The 16,266-nt window shown below is 43.5% G+C and overlaps 1 protein-coding gene across 1 annotated transcript in view; it reads right to left on the bottom strand.

The window, feature by feature from the left end:
- The window catches only part of LOC129831342 (syndecan-2-A-like), a 34,690-nt gene extending 19,281 nt beyond the window's left edge, over positions 1-15,409 (bottom strand). The window contains exon 1 of the mRNA XM_055894671.1: positions 14,883-15,409. Within this exon, the coding sequence (XP_055750646.1) occupies positions 14,883-14,942 (60 nt within the window). The 5' untranslated portion in view covers positions 14,943-15,409. The remainder of the gene's footprint in view (positions 1-14,882) is intronic.
- Positions 15,410-16,266: the final 857 nt, after the last annotated feature.

The raw sequence follows: 16,266 nt of genomic DNA, 5'->3' as shown, positions 1-16,266 counted from the left end.
AGGCGCAATGAAGATTGCATGTGACTTTTGAGGATTTTTTTTGTCTTTTTTAATTGATAACATCCAATTTTATAGGCATGGACAGGCAAGTTTTGTGTTGTCGTGACAAGATTATTTTCCAGATGTATTGAGCACTCGGAGTTTACCGTCATTTCCAATCTTATTCCTTTCATTTACTGTAAGAAAACTTTAGAATGGACCGGTGGGATGTGGAAAAGTTCACGCTCTTTCACCCACACTCAAGCTCATTTATACATATGACATTTTCCCCACCCACTTATCTATTTGTGCCGAAAAAATGATGACCTGCCAAATTCCGCCAAAGCTCAGTCTATCTCTCACTGCCACACTGCTGCAAATGTGCCTTTATCTGGGGAAATAAAAGCCATATGTATGAGGGAGGGTGGACGGGTGGGAGGGGCGATTTCACCGCTTCAGTGGCTGATCTACTTCAACCCTCACAGGGCAGCAATTGAATTCCCATCCAACCCTTCCCTTAAGAGGATTTGGGTTCAGGGGAGTCAGGAAGGGCGCTGCACTCTGGTCGAGGGGGGGGGGGGGGGGGTCGGCAGTACGGAGAGGGTGGGCAGCGAGGAATAGGGAGGGGAAAAAGGAGGGAGAGTTAGTGGAGAGAGAGTTGCCATAGGGGTGATGACGCAAGTTCCTCTGAGAGCATGATGCTGACAATGATGTTGACAATGATGCTGACTATGACGCTGACTATGACGCTGACTATGACGCTGACTATGACGCTGACTATGACTATGACGCTGACTATGACGTTGACTATGACGCTGACTATGACGCTGACTATGACGCTGACTATGACGCTGACTATGACGCTGACTATGACGCTGACTATGACGTTGACTATGATGCTGACTATGATGCTGTGTTGACTATGATGCTGACTATGATGCTGTGTTGACTATGTTGCTGACTATGTTGCTGACTATGATGTTGAATATGATCCTGACTATGATGTTGACTATGATGTTGACTATGATGCTGACTATGATGCTGACTATGATGCTGACTATGATACTGTGTTGACTATGATGCTGACTATGATGTTGAATATGTTGTTGACTATGATGCTGACTATGATGCTGACTATGATGCTGACTATGATGCTGACTATGATGCTGACTATGATCCTGACTATGATGGTGAATATGATTCTGACTATGATGCTGTGTTGACTATGATGCTGACTATGATGCTGACTATGAGGAGGAAGGGGAAAATAAATGGCGAGAGGTTGATGAAGGGAACGAGGACACACAGTCAGTACCGGCAGAGGGAGGAGGCACAGGAGGAAACATTAATGGTGTAAGAGAGGGATGGATGACTCGGGGCGAGGGCGTCAGGTGGTGTTCTCTGATCACATTATACAGGGCTAATACCAGCCGAGGACACAAACCGACGCAGGCACAAAAAAATAACTGGAGCATCGACCCGGTCTCAGCACAACCTGCAAGAACAGTGATCCAGGACCAGGGGGGTTAGTAATTACCTGGTCGGCGTAGCCATGCCCCGTCGCTACGTTCAAACACTGATCCAGAGACAGGTCTAAAGTTTCACACCGAGGCACCAGACCTCACCGCAAGCTACAAATGTTGACCGCACTATGAGGTAAGATGGAAACAATAACAACCTGAAAGCCATGCTCAAGTCAAGAGGCAACTTATGAAGAGTGGGAAGCCAATATTCATGTAATAGCCGATTAATGAGGCATGATCCCAGCAAGGCCCTGGGAGCTGGGATAGTGGCCTTATAGGTTTGCACAGTCACAGACTACTCAACAGTGCATCATAGAGACATTAAAACATTGACCTAAACCTCAGCTGGCCAGATGCTCATAGAACAAAGCTGCTCTCTAATGCCACAGCTTTAAATATGTTTTGGTAACTCTGCGGTGCTGGGGACACACCTACTACCCTTTCACACAGTTACACAATTACTGGGTGGATTATCAGTTTAGGACGTCACCCGGGGTATAGTGGCACATGCTGAAGATTAGCTGCTACGGCCAGCGTTCAGGGAGCGATTCACAGGAAGAGATCAAACGCCGCTCTACAGAGAGGAAGCCATTTGAACGTGTGCGTGACGCTTGACAGAACACTACCGCTCCATCCGATTCGGTTCCGACGTTTGTTGAAACAAACTGGTCCACAACAAAAGGGAAATCATTTCCTCCCCATGTTTTACATGTGCACCCCAGCTGCTGGGAGTCAACTGGAAAACCCTGTAGCCACAGTTAGTTCACAAAGCAGGGGTAAACAACTCACAAGGCTCTGGACAATATCGTCGACACATTATGTAGACATCTTTTGTAAACCAGCCACAATAGACCAGCCTTTTCCGGTCACAGTTTATTGTACTTCATGCAATAAAGTTATCAAATGACAAAGGTCATAGGCATATAAGCTACCCTCGGACTATAAATATCAGGGCTTTTACAAAAAGCAGGTTTGCTTGGATTCTATGGAGCTTTTATGTGACTGTTCAAAGCAGTGCTTTTGCCCTGAGCTCATGTTTGAGCAAGATGAGGCAAAAGGTCTCATTCATATTCCATTCTGTGTAAATAATTGAGTTGTGGCTACAGAAATAGGTCCTGTACGAGTACCACGGCGTGGCTTCTTTCTCAATCTTTAATGATTATGTGGCAGAAAGAGCATTTCCCCCCCGTCAGGGACCTTGGAGAAGCCCACTTTATCAAGACATAAAACACACTTTTGATCAAGAGACATACCCACGCACGCACACACAGCCAGAACTTCCAAAAAGGACCATTTTGTCCTCCGTCAGGAACCACTGATTGTCATCGCTGACAAAACTGTGCAGCTAAAAACAGCTTTAATGTATCTGCCAAACCTCACTCTCGCTACACAGCCCAATTATATCCCTCTGCTGTAATTCCTGAAGAATGTGCGGTTATGAAGTCCGCAGTCTCGCTTTCCCCGAGTTCCTGAAACAACACAAGGCCCCTGTGCTCCACCCTCTGTCTTACTGCCTCCATATGGACGAGCAGAAGATGCTGAGGATACAGTAGAAGAAGCATTCTGATTGGTCCCAGAGACACACCGAGCACCTGTTTTCATTGGTTACCAGAAAGTTCAAACACAACATTAGAGCCTTTGAATAGGTCTCAGTAACTGGTATGCGAAACACTTTGAAATGCCGGACCTCTAAGCAGGAACAGAAGAGATGTATTGTGCTGAAAAGCTGGAGAGCAGAGATTGTGGTGGTAGACACCACACTAAAGGGGAGCCACGACTATACCCCACACAAGTACAGATGTCTTCAAAGTATTTGTAGCCTAGACCCCAACAAAACCTGTCAAGATGCCTTACGTGGTCAATAACTCACACGTAGTGATGGGAAGCCACACAAAAAGACAAAAGGGTAACAGAATGCTTCAAAAGATGCCATGAACTCCAGAACATTCTGAGGAGGTTCGGAAGACTGTACGGCTGTACGTAATATCCAGGCCCAGGCACTGGCTGGTAGGGTAGGTCATGTCTGGTATTTTACTAAGTCTTGGTGTTGGATGCGTTCTGGGAGACAGCCACGAGGCTCCATTTTCTCTAGAGGATATCCTGGGTCTGGAGTCAGGGAAGTCGGCCATCATTCCAGCCAGCCACTGAATCACTTGATTAAACAAATTATTGTCATCAAAGTCATCAAGCCTCACTCCTCCAGGCTAACCGGTTTAAGCATAGCATGACAATGCCAAGATTAAAAAAGCAATGACCTTGGCCCAGTCTCTCCGAAATCAGGGATGGGAGAAAACAGAGCTATGATCTACACACTATCAAAGGTGACAGATTGGGAAAGTGGATTTCCAATGAGGTCACTGGGGGCCAGAATTTGTGGAACGCCATCCACAAAACTCTTGTTTGTTTGGAGGCTTTCCTTGAAATGTTACACCCATTAAGACTTTGCGCTCGCCTCAAAAGGAGAGCGAGGAAATGAGCGTGTCAGTGGCATTTGTATTTAAAATCAAAATGGATTCCATCTCACACGCTTCTTTAACGGCTCCTCCCCAGTTTAATAAAAAATTGCCCTCGTTCTCTCTCTCGGTACTGGGAGCGTTTCGGGACACTGGACATGGCTGGACACCTGAGTCAGAGATGGCACTATATCAGGTTTTGTTCAGCTCTAAAAATTATACAAGTGTACCGTTTTTCATGCTTCTATTCAAAAGTGAACAATTTTCCAGTTTATCTACTGGACTATTTGGACAGTGTGTCTGCCACCACTACCCTGGAGAATCAAACTAAAGAACCTCTGAAAAGGGCATTTCAGTCATGACAGGAGATGCAGGAAGCTGTATACTTGCTTCTAAAAAAAAACAGGATTGAGGATAATAGAATGTAGCTTTTTTTTACAAAACACAAAAAGGTTTAAAACGTCTTTGTACAACAGAACCAAATCTGAATTGGTGGCATTTTCGCAGAGAGCAAAGAGAGTAAAAAATAGCTGTGCCTTGGAGGGCAATTATTAGTTTGAAAAACATTTCCCTACGGTACGGTGTACCTAGACAGAGAACTAAAGTACTTCCTGTTTTTGTCAAACTGTTCCTATGACAACCACTACTCTTTGCTGAATATTCATGACTGCCAATGAGTAGAAACGTTTACACATGACCACAGCATTTGGATGAGGAGGTGCTATTTTGAAAGCCTCTAACGAATCTTTACGGAAGTTCCTCAAAACCCTCTGGAATCTGGGAGATTTCTCACGAAAACAACATGACATTACAGTGTTGCACTGAATCAAGTCAGTGTTTATAATGGAAACACCAGATATGAAAGTACATTTTTCTGCTTGGCGGAGCACAGTACAGATTTCAATTAGGTGCTTTTTAGAACCGATAAAACATGCTCATAAATATGAGTGAGCACAGATGTGTTAAATGCAGGCATGTTGTTTTCCAGAACAATCTTGGGAGCGGGATGGAAAAATTCAATTGAAGTCATGACTTCATCATATATCCCCCATTTTTGGATAACACCCCACAGATGAAGCACATTCCCACTGTCTATACAGGAGAACACAGCCAATAGGGAGAAGGAGCGGTTTCCCAGGCAGCAGATATACAACAAGCTTGACCACAAACTATGAAACTCTGAGCCAATAAGATTTCTGTAACTTAGTGTGGCGTGCGTGTGCCCAAGTCCGAGCAAGGAGATGGAGAGTGTTGGTCAAAGTTTCTGTTTTTAATTAAGTGACATGAGAGTAACTCCGTGCCACATAAAATACAATTTGTACACCATCACTGTAACGATGTACGCTGAGAGTCGTGAAGCAAGTTCAGGGAGTGAGTGTTCTTTTTTTCTTTTTCTAAGGGGTGGATCAGCTTAATATTGCAGAAAGAATGTTGCTTCCATCAATAAAATTGTCTGCATCATTTCCAATCCCCCATATTTTTGGGGTAAATATATATATCCATACACGCATGCATACATATACACATATATACATACACATACCTATATAGACATACATACTTTTTTTAGGAATATACCTTTATTATTATTCCCCACAAACCCTACCACCGATCCCCCAACTGGAGTAAACTAATAAACACTTCTGCTTCTACCTTCAATTTATACATCTTATACACATTTTACAGACACAGTCTACTTTATAATAGTTCTCTCTTGTTTGTTGTTAGTCCTTCCTCTATTTCTGATGTCCATCCAGTTTGATTTCTATTTGTAACTGTGCTATTTCACAAAAGTTCCGAACCTATATACATTTTACAGATCCCGTGTGCTTTACATTGTTTATCTTGTTATTAGGTCCACCCTTCAGCTCCATTCAACCCCTCCCATCTATCTCTCAACATCATCCATTTCGGATTTCTATTTGCCATATATTTTTCAACTGTGCTGTGATGCTTCACAAAATAATTGAACCTTCCTATTCTCATAGCTTCTACAGATTGTAAATTAAAAATTCAAATTTTTGCTAAAATAATTATTATATTATTGATTGATTGACTATGGCTTTTCAAAATCACCCAGTATTGCTATCTGCAGCGTTAGTTCTAGGCAAATGTTGCAATTCTTCAGCCATTCCTGGACCTGTGACCAAAAACGAGCTACATATGGACAATAAGAAAATAAATGATCTAATGACTCTGCCTCCTCACAGCAGAATCTGCAGAGCTGGGAAGATTGTATCCCCCGTATATATAACATTATATTAGTTGCAAGAATTTTGTATAGTAATTTAAATTGAAAAATTAGAAGTTTTGAATCCGGCGTTGTTTTGCGTATCAATTCATAAACCATGTGCCATGGAATGGGTACATCGAAAATCTCTTCCCAACTATTTTGCAATTTATATGGCACAGCTGTCAGTTTTTTGGTCCTTAAATGAAATTGGTATAAGTTTTTATTTATCACACTTTTCTTTAACCATTTATTTTCTTTAATATAGGGCCGACATACAAGTTCCTTACTTTTTTCCCCTTCTACTTGCCTCTTCCATTTTTGTGGTAATGCTGCAATTAATTGGTTGTAATTTTGGGTAGAGCAGACATTTCCATATGTCTGTGTTAGCTGCATGTGTGACATTACTCCACCAGTCCTATTTATGATATCATTCACTAAAATTAGACATTTTTTAAACATTTCTTCGATAAATACAGTTTTTTTTTTATCAATTAGTATATTTGAATTTAACCACAATATTTGTTGTACTATTTGTTCTGTCCTTTCAGGTGGATTAAACTGAAATTGAAACCAACTTTCTAAGGCTTGTTTAAATAAATAAAGATATTTTGGAGATAATTTCCTTTTCAAACAACCGAAAGTGAGCAGGTGTAATCTGAATAAAGGGGAAAAGGCCCTTCTTGAACATAGGATGAGACATTCGTACCAATTTACTAGAGAACCAGTATGGATCTAAGTATAACTTTTGTATGACTGATGCCTTTAGTGAGAGGTCTAACGCTTTAATATTAAAAAAATTCTGCCCTCCGAATTCATATTCGTTATATAAATAGGCCCTTTAAATTTTATCTGGCTCGCCGTTCCAAATAAAATTGAATATTTTTTGTTCATATAATTTAAAAAGCAGGTCACTAGGTGTAGGCAAAACCATAAGCAAATAGGTCAACTGTGATATGACTAAAGAGTTAATCAGGGTGCTTTTTCCACAAATAGACAGGTATTTTCCTTTCCATAGTAGCAAGATTTTATCTATTTTTGCTAACGTTCCATAAAAATGTATTGGAGTGAGATCATTTCTTTCTTTTGGGATTTGTATACCGAGTATGTCCACATCTCCGTCAGACCATTTAAATTGGTAAACTACATGGTAATGTAAAATGTGCATTTTTTAGTGATCCAATACGTAATATGGTACATTTATCATAATTTGGTTTTAATCCAGAGGTTAGCAAAAGTATCTAGATCCTTTAAGAGGCCGTGGAGAGACTCTAATTGTGGTTTTAAAAGAAAACATGAATCATCAGCGTACAATGACACCTTAGTTTTAAGCCACGGATTTCTAATCCCTTAATATTATTGTTTGATCTAATCTTAACAGCTAACATTTCGATGGAGCGAGTGTTTTAATAAATAAATTAAACAAACAAGTAAACACAAACAAAGCACAAACATGACCCAGGAACAGAAACAATGACAACTGGGGAAGAAACCAAAGGTTTCTCCATCCGCAGGACGCCGACCAAGATGACGATTCTGGGGATCAGGAGCGGACTGGTCACCTCTGCTAAGGTGTGGGAACCTGTCAATCCAGCTGAGGCGCGGGAGCATGGCAACCTGACAGTACCCCCTCCCCGGTGCGTTTGGCTCCAGCTACAGGACGCCAACCACAGGGACGATCCCGGGGATCTGGAGAGGACTGGTCGCCTCCGCTGAGGCGCAGAAACCTGAGGAACCGGCTGAGGCGTGAGAGCCTGATGAGCCGGCTGAAACCTCCCCGGTTGCCTCGGTCGAGGCACGGGAACTTGTTCACCCAGCTGAGGCATGGGAGCCTATCGAGCCAGCTGAGGCATGGGAGCCTATCGAGCCCGCTGAGGCATGGGAGCCTATCGAGCCCGCTGAGGCATGGGAGCCTATCGAGCCCGCTGAGGCATGGGAGCCTATCGAGCCCGCTGAGGCATGGGAGCCTATCGAGCCCGCTGAGGCATGGGAGCCTATCGAGCCCGCTGAGGCATGGGAGCCTATCGAGCCCGCTGAGGCATGGGAGCCTATCGAGCCCGCTGAGGCATGGGAGCCTATCGAGCCCGCTGAGGCATGGGAGCCTATCGAGCCCGCTGAGGCATGGGAGCCTATCGAGCCCGCTGAGGCATGGGAGCCTATCGAGCCCGCTGAGGCATGGGAGCCTATCGAGCCAGCTGAGGCATGGGAGCCTATCGAGCCAGCTGAGGCATGGGAGCCTATCGAGCCAGCTGAGGCATGGGAGCCTATCGAGCCAGCTGAGGCATGGGAGCCTATCGAGCCAGCTGAGGCATGGGAATCCGACAAACCGGCTGAGACCTCCCAGGTAGCTCCGGCTACAACACCCGGACCCGACATCACCTCCAACACGAAAAGAAGAACAACAAAAAAACACTCCCTGATGCTTCCCTTTGTTGAGTCGTCATTCTGCAACGATGTGCGCTGAGAGTCGGGAAGCTAGTTCAGGGAGTGAGCGTTTTAATAAATAAATGAAACCAACAAGTAACACAAACAACGGACAGACATGACCCAGGAACAGAAACAATGACGACTGGGGAAGAAACCAAAGGGAGTGACATACAAAGGGCAGGTAATCAAGGAGGTGATGGAGTCCAGGTGAGTGTCATTCTGTGCAGATGTGCGTAACAATGGTGACAGGTGTGCGCCATAATGAGCAGCCTGGTGACCAAGAGGCCGGAGAGGGAGCACACGTGACAATCACATACAATTTTGAGGTTTCATTTGACCTCACTCAAAACAACGATCGAATGCGTTGCATGACAATAAGTCCAATTAGCGTTCAAAATATCAACGGGAGATAATAGCATGCAATTGAATTTTTGGATCATTCATTTTTCATTTCATTGGAATGATTCAAAGCAGAAATGGCTTTTTTTGACCCAATACAATGGGCATTTCTCTTGGCAACTGAGGTTTACTGGGGATAGTATGAGGCAGATGTGTGATCATGTGCTCAAGCCAGACACTTAACTTTCATTACTGTCCTAACTAGCCTAATCCAGCGCCATCCTGCTTGGCACATGAGTCTGCCCCCCCCCCCAAAGTCAGACGTTCTCAAGCATTCCTCACAGTAAAGCACCAGACGGAGGGAGACCAAATTCACACTCTCCTCTACATTGAAAGTGTAACCAGGCTACAGGAATGGTAGTACAGGAAGAAAGCAGACAGGTTAAAGACAGGGTTTTTCCCCCTGCTTTTCTTTGTCACAACCACAGAACCTCCACTACAATCCTCTGAAGGAACTTTTCATTTGCTAAGCTAATTAAGGGGCGAGAGAGCGAGAGAGTGAGAGAGCCAGAGAGCGAGAGAGCGAGAGAGCCAGAGAGCGAGAGAGCGAGAGAGCGAGAGAGCCAGAGAGAGACAGAGAGACAGAGAGACAGACAGAGAGAGAGACAGACAGAGAGAGAGACAGAGAGAGAGACAGAGAGATGGGCTGCTTTATAAACAGTCACTGTTTTCAACAAAAACTTGACATTCGCGTTAATAAAGGTGAGGAGTCGCTAGTTTGTCAAATTGTGGCTCCTTGCCGTCTACACATGCATGGTGGCAGGGGCCAAAGTTAAACCACCGTCCATGTGCTTCCTCTCCCTAATGTGTTTCCCCATGCCTGGGAGGCTGGACTTTGTCTTTAATAAAGACAAACAAACACACACACAACCTCAGCCTCATGAAAGAATCCCTTCCAAATAGTCAAGAGAGGGTGGAGGGAAAAGCCCTTCTTGAGTGTCAGCAGAGCAGAGCGTGGCACTGCATCTCTCTTCTTTAAAAAAAACAACATTATTTTCAGCTGTCTTAATATGGAATAATAACGCAACTGTTCCCAGGGCAACTTAAGACGCAGCGGTTATGACAAGCGGCGTCTTAGCCTTGGGGGTGGGGTCTACAAAGCAGGGCTGCGTGCGTGGCTGATGACAAAAGAAGAGCGCATGGGGACAGATGCTTTCCTTCAGAGGCCCAAGGAGCCCGGGCCTGCAGAGTCCATTAGAGATGACATAACGCTTGGCAGATAGGGAGATTTAGCATTTTCACTTTGAAAGGTCTCACCCCTCACCCCGTTTGACCTAAAATCCTGAAATTAGGTACATAGGTCCCTCTTCTTACAAGGAACAAATGTCTCAGGGACCGATAAGGTCAGCCATGATGGATTTTCCGCCATTTAGAATTTTGGGCTAAACTTTTAAAACGCTACTCTTCTGGCAACGAATGACCGATCTGCACGAAACTTGATGTGTGGCATCTATAGACAAAGGTCTCTCGATGCAATATTTTCCCGACTAGTACCTAAAACCACAGGCCACTATTGACCAATAAACATTCACGTGGGGTTGGTCTAGCACATAAATGCATATAAATCAGTCAAGGATATTCATATCGTAACAACACAGTTGCAAACACTATAACTGCCTCTATAATGGGAACATTTTTATATTTTTGACTCAGAGTGATGAAATTTGGCACACGTGCTCAGGGATACGAGTCTAGCTAACCCACGCGATATCACAGACACCGCTGGCCTGATTTTGACTAAACTTGGGTGAATGATGAGTCTTGCCATAGAGATCTGGCATTTACAAAATTACACTGATTGGCCCAACGGGGGCGCTGCATAATTTGTGGGGGACGACATGTTTACTGTTCATTCTTGTTTATTCAATATTTCTTCAATTATAGATGATGCACTTTTTTTAAATAAAAGGAGGATGGATAAAGCCCTCTTATAGTCACTTTAAAAGAGACTGCGAGTCTGGTTCTAAAACTGCACAGAGTCAGGGTGTACAAATATTCCGGTCAAAACATTCAGAGAAGTTGCAAGAATCTACAGGAATATTAATAAAGTTGGTTGAAAATTGTATACCGTATCTAGAGGAATAGGAAATGAAAAAGGCCTGGCATCTGTGGTCCTGGGCCTGCTAGTGAATGCAGTTTGTGTATTGATGTTGCTATTGTCTTCTTTAATACAGAAGCCGAAGACAGCCTCAGGTGTAGAGCTGGCAGGAGCGCGGGGTGATCTGGCGGTCAGCTAGCATCCTGTGCTACGCGGGCACAACATTACTTCAAATCAGTGAACACAAAACAAATGGCCAACAAAATGAAGCTCTGAGGTGCTGTGTAGCTCTACCCATGGATACATCTCCCCTGACCTCTTTGTTTAGGCGCCAGTGTTATTTAAGGGCACGGGATCATAAAGCATACAATACACATCTATAAGCGCATCATAAACATTGCTTTATTGCTACGTAGCATTATAACGCCGTAATGCAGGGATGCATGCATTGATGGTGCGCTTATAGATGTGTCATTCCTTATGATACACCGTTTGTAAACAATCACATATTTTGTTATATACAAAGTGTATAGATAACCTCAAAAGTGGAACGGAATTTTAGTGTTTATCCCACTTATTTTTCCTTGAATGTCCAAAGATTCCTTGGCCAATTCCATTTTTGAGTTATTCCTTTGAGGTCCTGCATCAGACACTGAGACAGTGCTACCCTCACATAAATCATCCATTTGAAAGGAGGTGAGCACCCACGCTTCCCACCAATACCTGACAAAAATTGACCTGCTCGCACATCTGGCAACTAGCGGGAACCCAAAACATAGCTAGGGCCCAACCTTCTTCGCATCCGGGTTCCAGGAAATAAAGTCACTGGGGGAAAAATTGCAGCGGGCATTATATATCACCTTCGACTACAGCTCTGTCCAAATTGACACACTATTCCCTATACATAGTGCACTACTTTTGATGAGGGCCCATGGAGCTCTGGTCAAAAGTAGTGCACTAGACACGGAATAGGTTGCCATTTGGTCCCATGTTGCTCAGTTGGTAGAGCATGGTGCTTGCAACGCCAGGGCTGTGGGTTCAATTCCCACGGGGGACCAGTACGAGAAAGTAAAAAAAATTATGCACTCAGTAGTGTAAGTCGCTCTGGATAAGAGCTTCTGCTAAATAGACAATTTGGGACGAAGACCCCAGCTGAAATGTCTTATCTAATGGGTACAGCAACGACTGTGCTTGATGGCGTGTGGTAATTAACTGCAGGTTGGCATTTATTGTTATGAATCTTGCCCCGGAGGCATCTCTGTAGAGTAGCTGGCACAGTTACAAAGTCATAAATCTGATTTTAAACATTTTAAACCCTAACCTTAACCACACTGCTAACCCTAATGCCTAACCTTAAATTAAGACCAAAAAGCTCATTTCCCCCCAGGAATTTAAACAATAGAGACAATTTTGACTTTGCAGCTGGCACATCTAGCGGAATTCACTCAGTTCTGCCTCCAGGGCGAGATTCGTGACAATAAACGCCAACCTGATAATTAACACATAGATTAGCCTGGTGGTTATCAGCCAAACCACTTGATTGTCACGTCAACAGGGGTGCCAACATTGAGAATCAATGTCACGCGTCGAGTTTCATCGAGGCGGATACACGCCTCTCACCGCTGCAGGGTACACACAGATAGAGAGAAGCGATAGATTGATAGGGGGAGGGAGAAGGAGGGGGTTTATGATAGTCAAACATACATGGTGCAGTAGCAAGTTGTGTGTGTCGTTGCCATGCCCACAAAGCCATGGAGCATACCTCGTAGGCTACAACCCAGAGGACCGAGGGGGGTCAAAGAAAATGACAGGTCGCGGGGGCTCTCTTCACAACTGCCCGATGACAATGTTCCTCAAAACAACACAAATACAAAAGTAACGCGGCCACTTTTGCGGGTTTTGTGAGCTTTGACTTGCTCTCCAATAGTATCCAATGGAGGGAGACCGTATGAGTCAAGCAGACACAAGGGCTTCTGGTTCTGAGGCTCGGCTATTAAAAACAGGCACTCTGGGGTTGACATCATGCAAAACAATGACTCGTTCAAACACTGGTGGCTGAATCAGCTAATTGGACAACCATCCAGGAGAGGAACGGAGCCAAGTGACAAGTCACAGAGCCACAGAGAAAACAGCGGGACACGTTGACTTAGAGTTCAGTTAAGGCACCAAATACATGAAAGACACAAAGGCTCAATTATATTTTCCCAAGTCCATTCCAGCATTCTAGACAATTTGTGAGATAATCAGTGGGCCCCAATTATATTACCAAACATGAGGATATAGAAACAGCATAATCACATAATAGTACGTTTGGATATCTATAATAAAAGAAATACCATACATGTCTCGAATATGTTTGGCTCTAATGCGGACTTTCTACTGTAACACCAGTGTTACACTTAAGCCATAAGGCCCAAAGGGGTGTGGTATACGGCAAATATACTAAGTCTAAGGGCTGTTTTGAGCTCTACGCAACGTTGAGTGCATGGATACGGCCCTTAGCCGTGGTATATTGGCCATATACCACAAACCCCCAGAGGGGCATTATTGCTATCATAATCTGGTTACCAACGTAATTAGAAGAGTAAAAATACATTTTGTCATACCCGTGGTACCAAGGCTCTTAGCCAATCAATATTCAGGGCTCAACCCCCCCCCCCCCCCCCCCCCCCCTCTCAGTTTATAACAGTGTATACACCCTTATGTTGCACTAGGGAAATTGTGTTTTGAGGACTAGTGGAGAGCAGCATCAACAGCATCGTAATCAAAACAGTATGCCTTTGTGAGGTGTTAAAGTTCACAGTTAGCTACTGTTATCTAAATGCCAGCTGAGAAGTACCAGTGGCCTGGCGTTGGCCCCACCCACGTGAGAGCAGGTCTGCCGGAGCCATGGGTCCAATGAGACACGGATACAGCCCGTGTAAATGGGAACAGAAAAGTCTGAGCCTTTTGGGTAATACACGAGGTAAACAACCTATTGTTACACTGCCATAAACCCCATATTTAGCCCTCACCATAAACCCCATATTTAGCCCTCACTAAAGTCTTTGTCAGCATTAGAGTATCTTATAGGGTTGTCTGGAGTTGTGTCTTACTCTGATAACCAAAACGGTCAACTGAGCTGGGCAACGGAACATAACATGTATTTGGCTAGGTTACGTTCCTGTGTTTGAATCGGCTAGGCACGTCGACGCAGCCGAAATGATTTTGGAAAGGCTGCATGCAGCAATAGCGTTTATTTTGCATTTCACAATAATAACATATGAATTGGCCATTACATCTAAACGACAAAGCTTCGTAAATGGAACCAGGCTAGGTTGTATTCCCTCCAAAGGCCAACTGATAACAGGTAACGTTAGTTTATTATAAGCAGTGATTTGTAAAAAGTATTCTTGTTATTTCCATTCAGAAAGGGTTCCTCTATGTTTGACCAGCAACCTGCCACGTACGTAGAAATGATAGTTTCGGAGATGTTCAAATACTGAAATTAAACTCGACAAACTCTAAAATTAATATGTATCTCTTCAAAGCAAACTATCAACGTTGAAACATTGGCAGCATAGACAAACTAGACCGGCCAAAGAAAAATATGTAATATTGACTACAGTTCAAGAACTACCACTGTCCGAAATTAAATTCACATTGCTATTGAGTTGTAATATGACAGGCTACAATGTGTCACATTCAGGACAACAATAGGCTACAGTCACAATTGCTTCATGTACGTTACTGTGCACATACAAGTGTGAGTGGTCCCAGATTCGAAGTTGTTTTCTCTCCCATCTAACGTTACCCCGCAAGCAAATCGAAATTGTTCACTTTTAAAAACTTACCCTTTCCCCCGAGAGAAAGGCCGTCATGCCGAGGGTCAAAATTATCCAAATGTTCCTCATTATTCCTTCAATAAAATGTGTAGATACAGCCAAAATACCAAATATTCTTCCTTCTCTCCCTTCCCTCTTCTGTTTGCGACTATCCCCCTCTCCCCTTGCACCCTCGCTCCAGTCCTTGCGTTTCTCTCACTCTAGAGTGGAATACCGGATACGTGTTGCGTTTTCTTATTCCGCCACGCACTTTTTCCTACAAAAAAAATATATTTTGAGTCAAATTGCTGGGTAGGACATTTGACTTGGTTGTTTCACCGTTGAATCCGGACTTCTATTCACTTATAGTATAGTTCCGTTAAACTCGCTACGATTCGGCCATTTCACACTTCACAGAAACTCAACCGTATGCAGAGAGAGAGTCGGGAAGAAAACACAGGACAGATAAGGAAGAGATCGTGAAATGATTGACAGTTCCTCCGACCATATGGGTGCATCGTTCAAGCCAAGAGCATTTTCTATCTACATCATTACAACGCACTGCCATCAAATGAAATATCCTATTGCTTGCATCTAGATGTACTTTATTGACGTTTCAGTCATTTAGCAGACGCGCTTATCCAGATAGACGTTCAGTGAGCGCATACTCTTTTAAGTACAAGTCCCAAATGGGTATCGAACCCACAACTGTAGCAGTGCAAGCACCAAGCTATGTCAACTGTGCTACATGGGACACGATATACATAAAACATCATTTAATAGCTTACATAATGATCAAATGTTGTTTCATGTTCCAGAAAAGTACAGTTACCATTAGTCAACTATAATATAATTTATCATCTTAATTTGTGGGTTATAATTATCTGCATCTTCTCTCCAACGGAGAGGCATAAATAACCATTAAACCATTGCAGTCATCTCGTCAGACCTTAACATTCCCCTTTAACAAAGTATTACTTTACTGAAATGACTGTGACAGCTTGAAGTTATAATTGTGCTACTAACTGTTTTTCCCGATGGCCTTGATAGTCCAGAAGAGGGTCATTGTAAGCAATTTTCCAGTCAGCCCATTTCTATGGTTAATTTCCATGCAAAGTCTCCCCCTGCTGGTATAATTCACTCCTAAAGTGATATTAAATGGGATCCAGTTTTAGTTGGCCTACGGTATGAATCATAGAATCATATCACGCATAAATGACAGTATTTGAATCTTGAATGAGCACTTTGATAAAATTGTTATGACATTCTCATACTGTGAATGGCAGACATTGCTTCTAACTTACAAGTAACCATGCATTCAAACTTTGTATCAGGCTCTATGCTTGTATATTACCTTTCTCGCACAAATCAAATCAAATGTTATTTGCCACGTGTGCAGAATACAATGGGTGTA

This window comes from Salvelinus fontinalis, chromosome 32, assembly GCF_029448725.1.
Source record: "Salvelinus fontinalis isolate EN_2023a chromosome 32, ASM2944872v1, whole genome shotgun sequence".
In the NCBI taxonomy this organism is placed as follows: domain Eukaryota; kingdom Metazoa; phylum Chordata; class Actinopteri; order Salmoniformes; family Salmonidae; genus Salvelinus; species Salvelinus fontinalis.
This window is presented reverse-complemented; position numbering and strand designations above follow the sequence as displayed.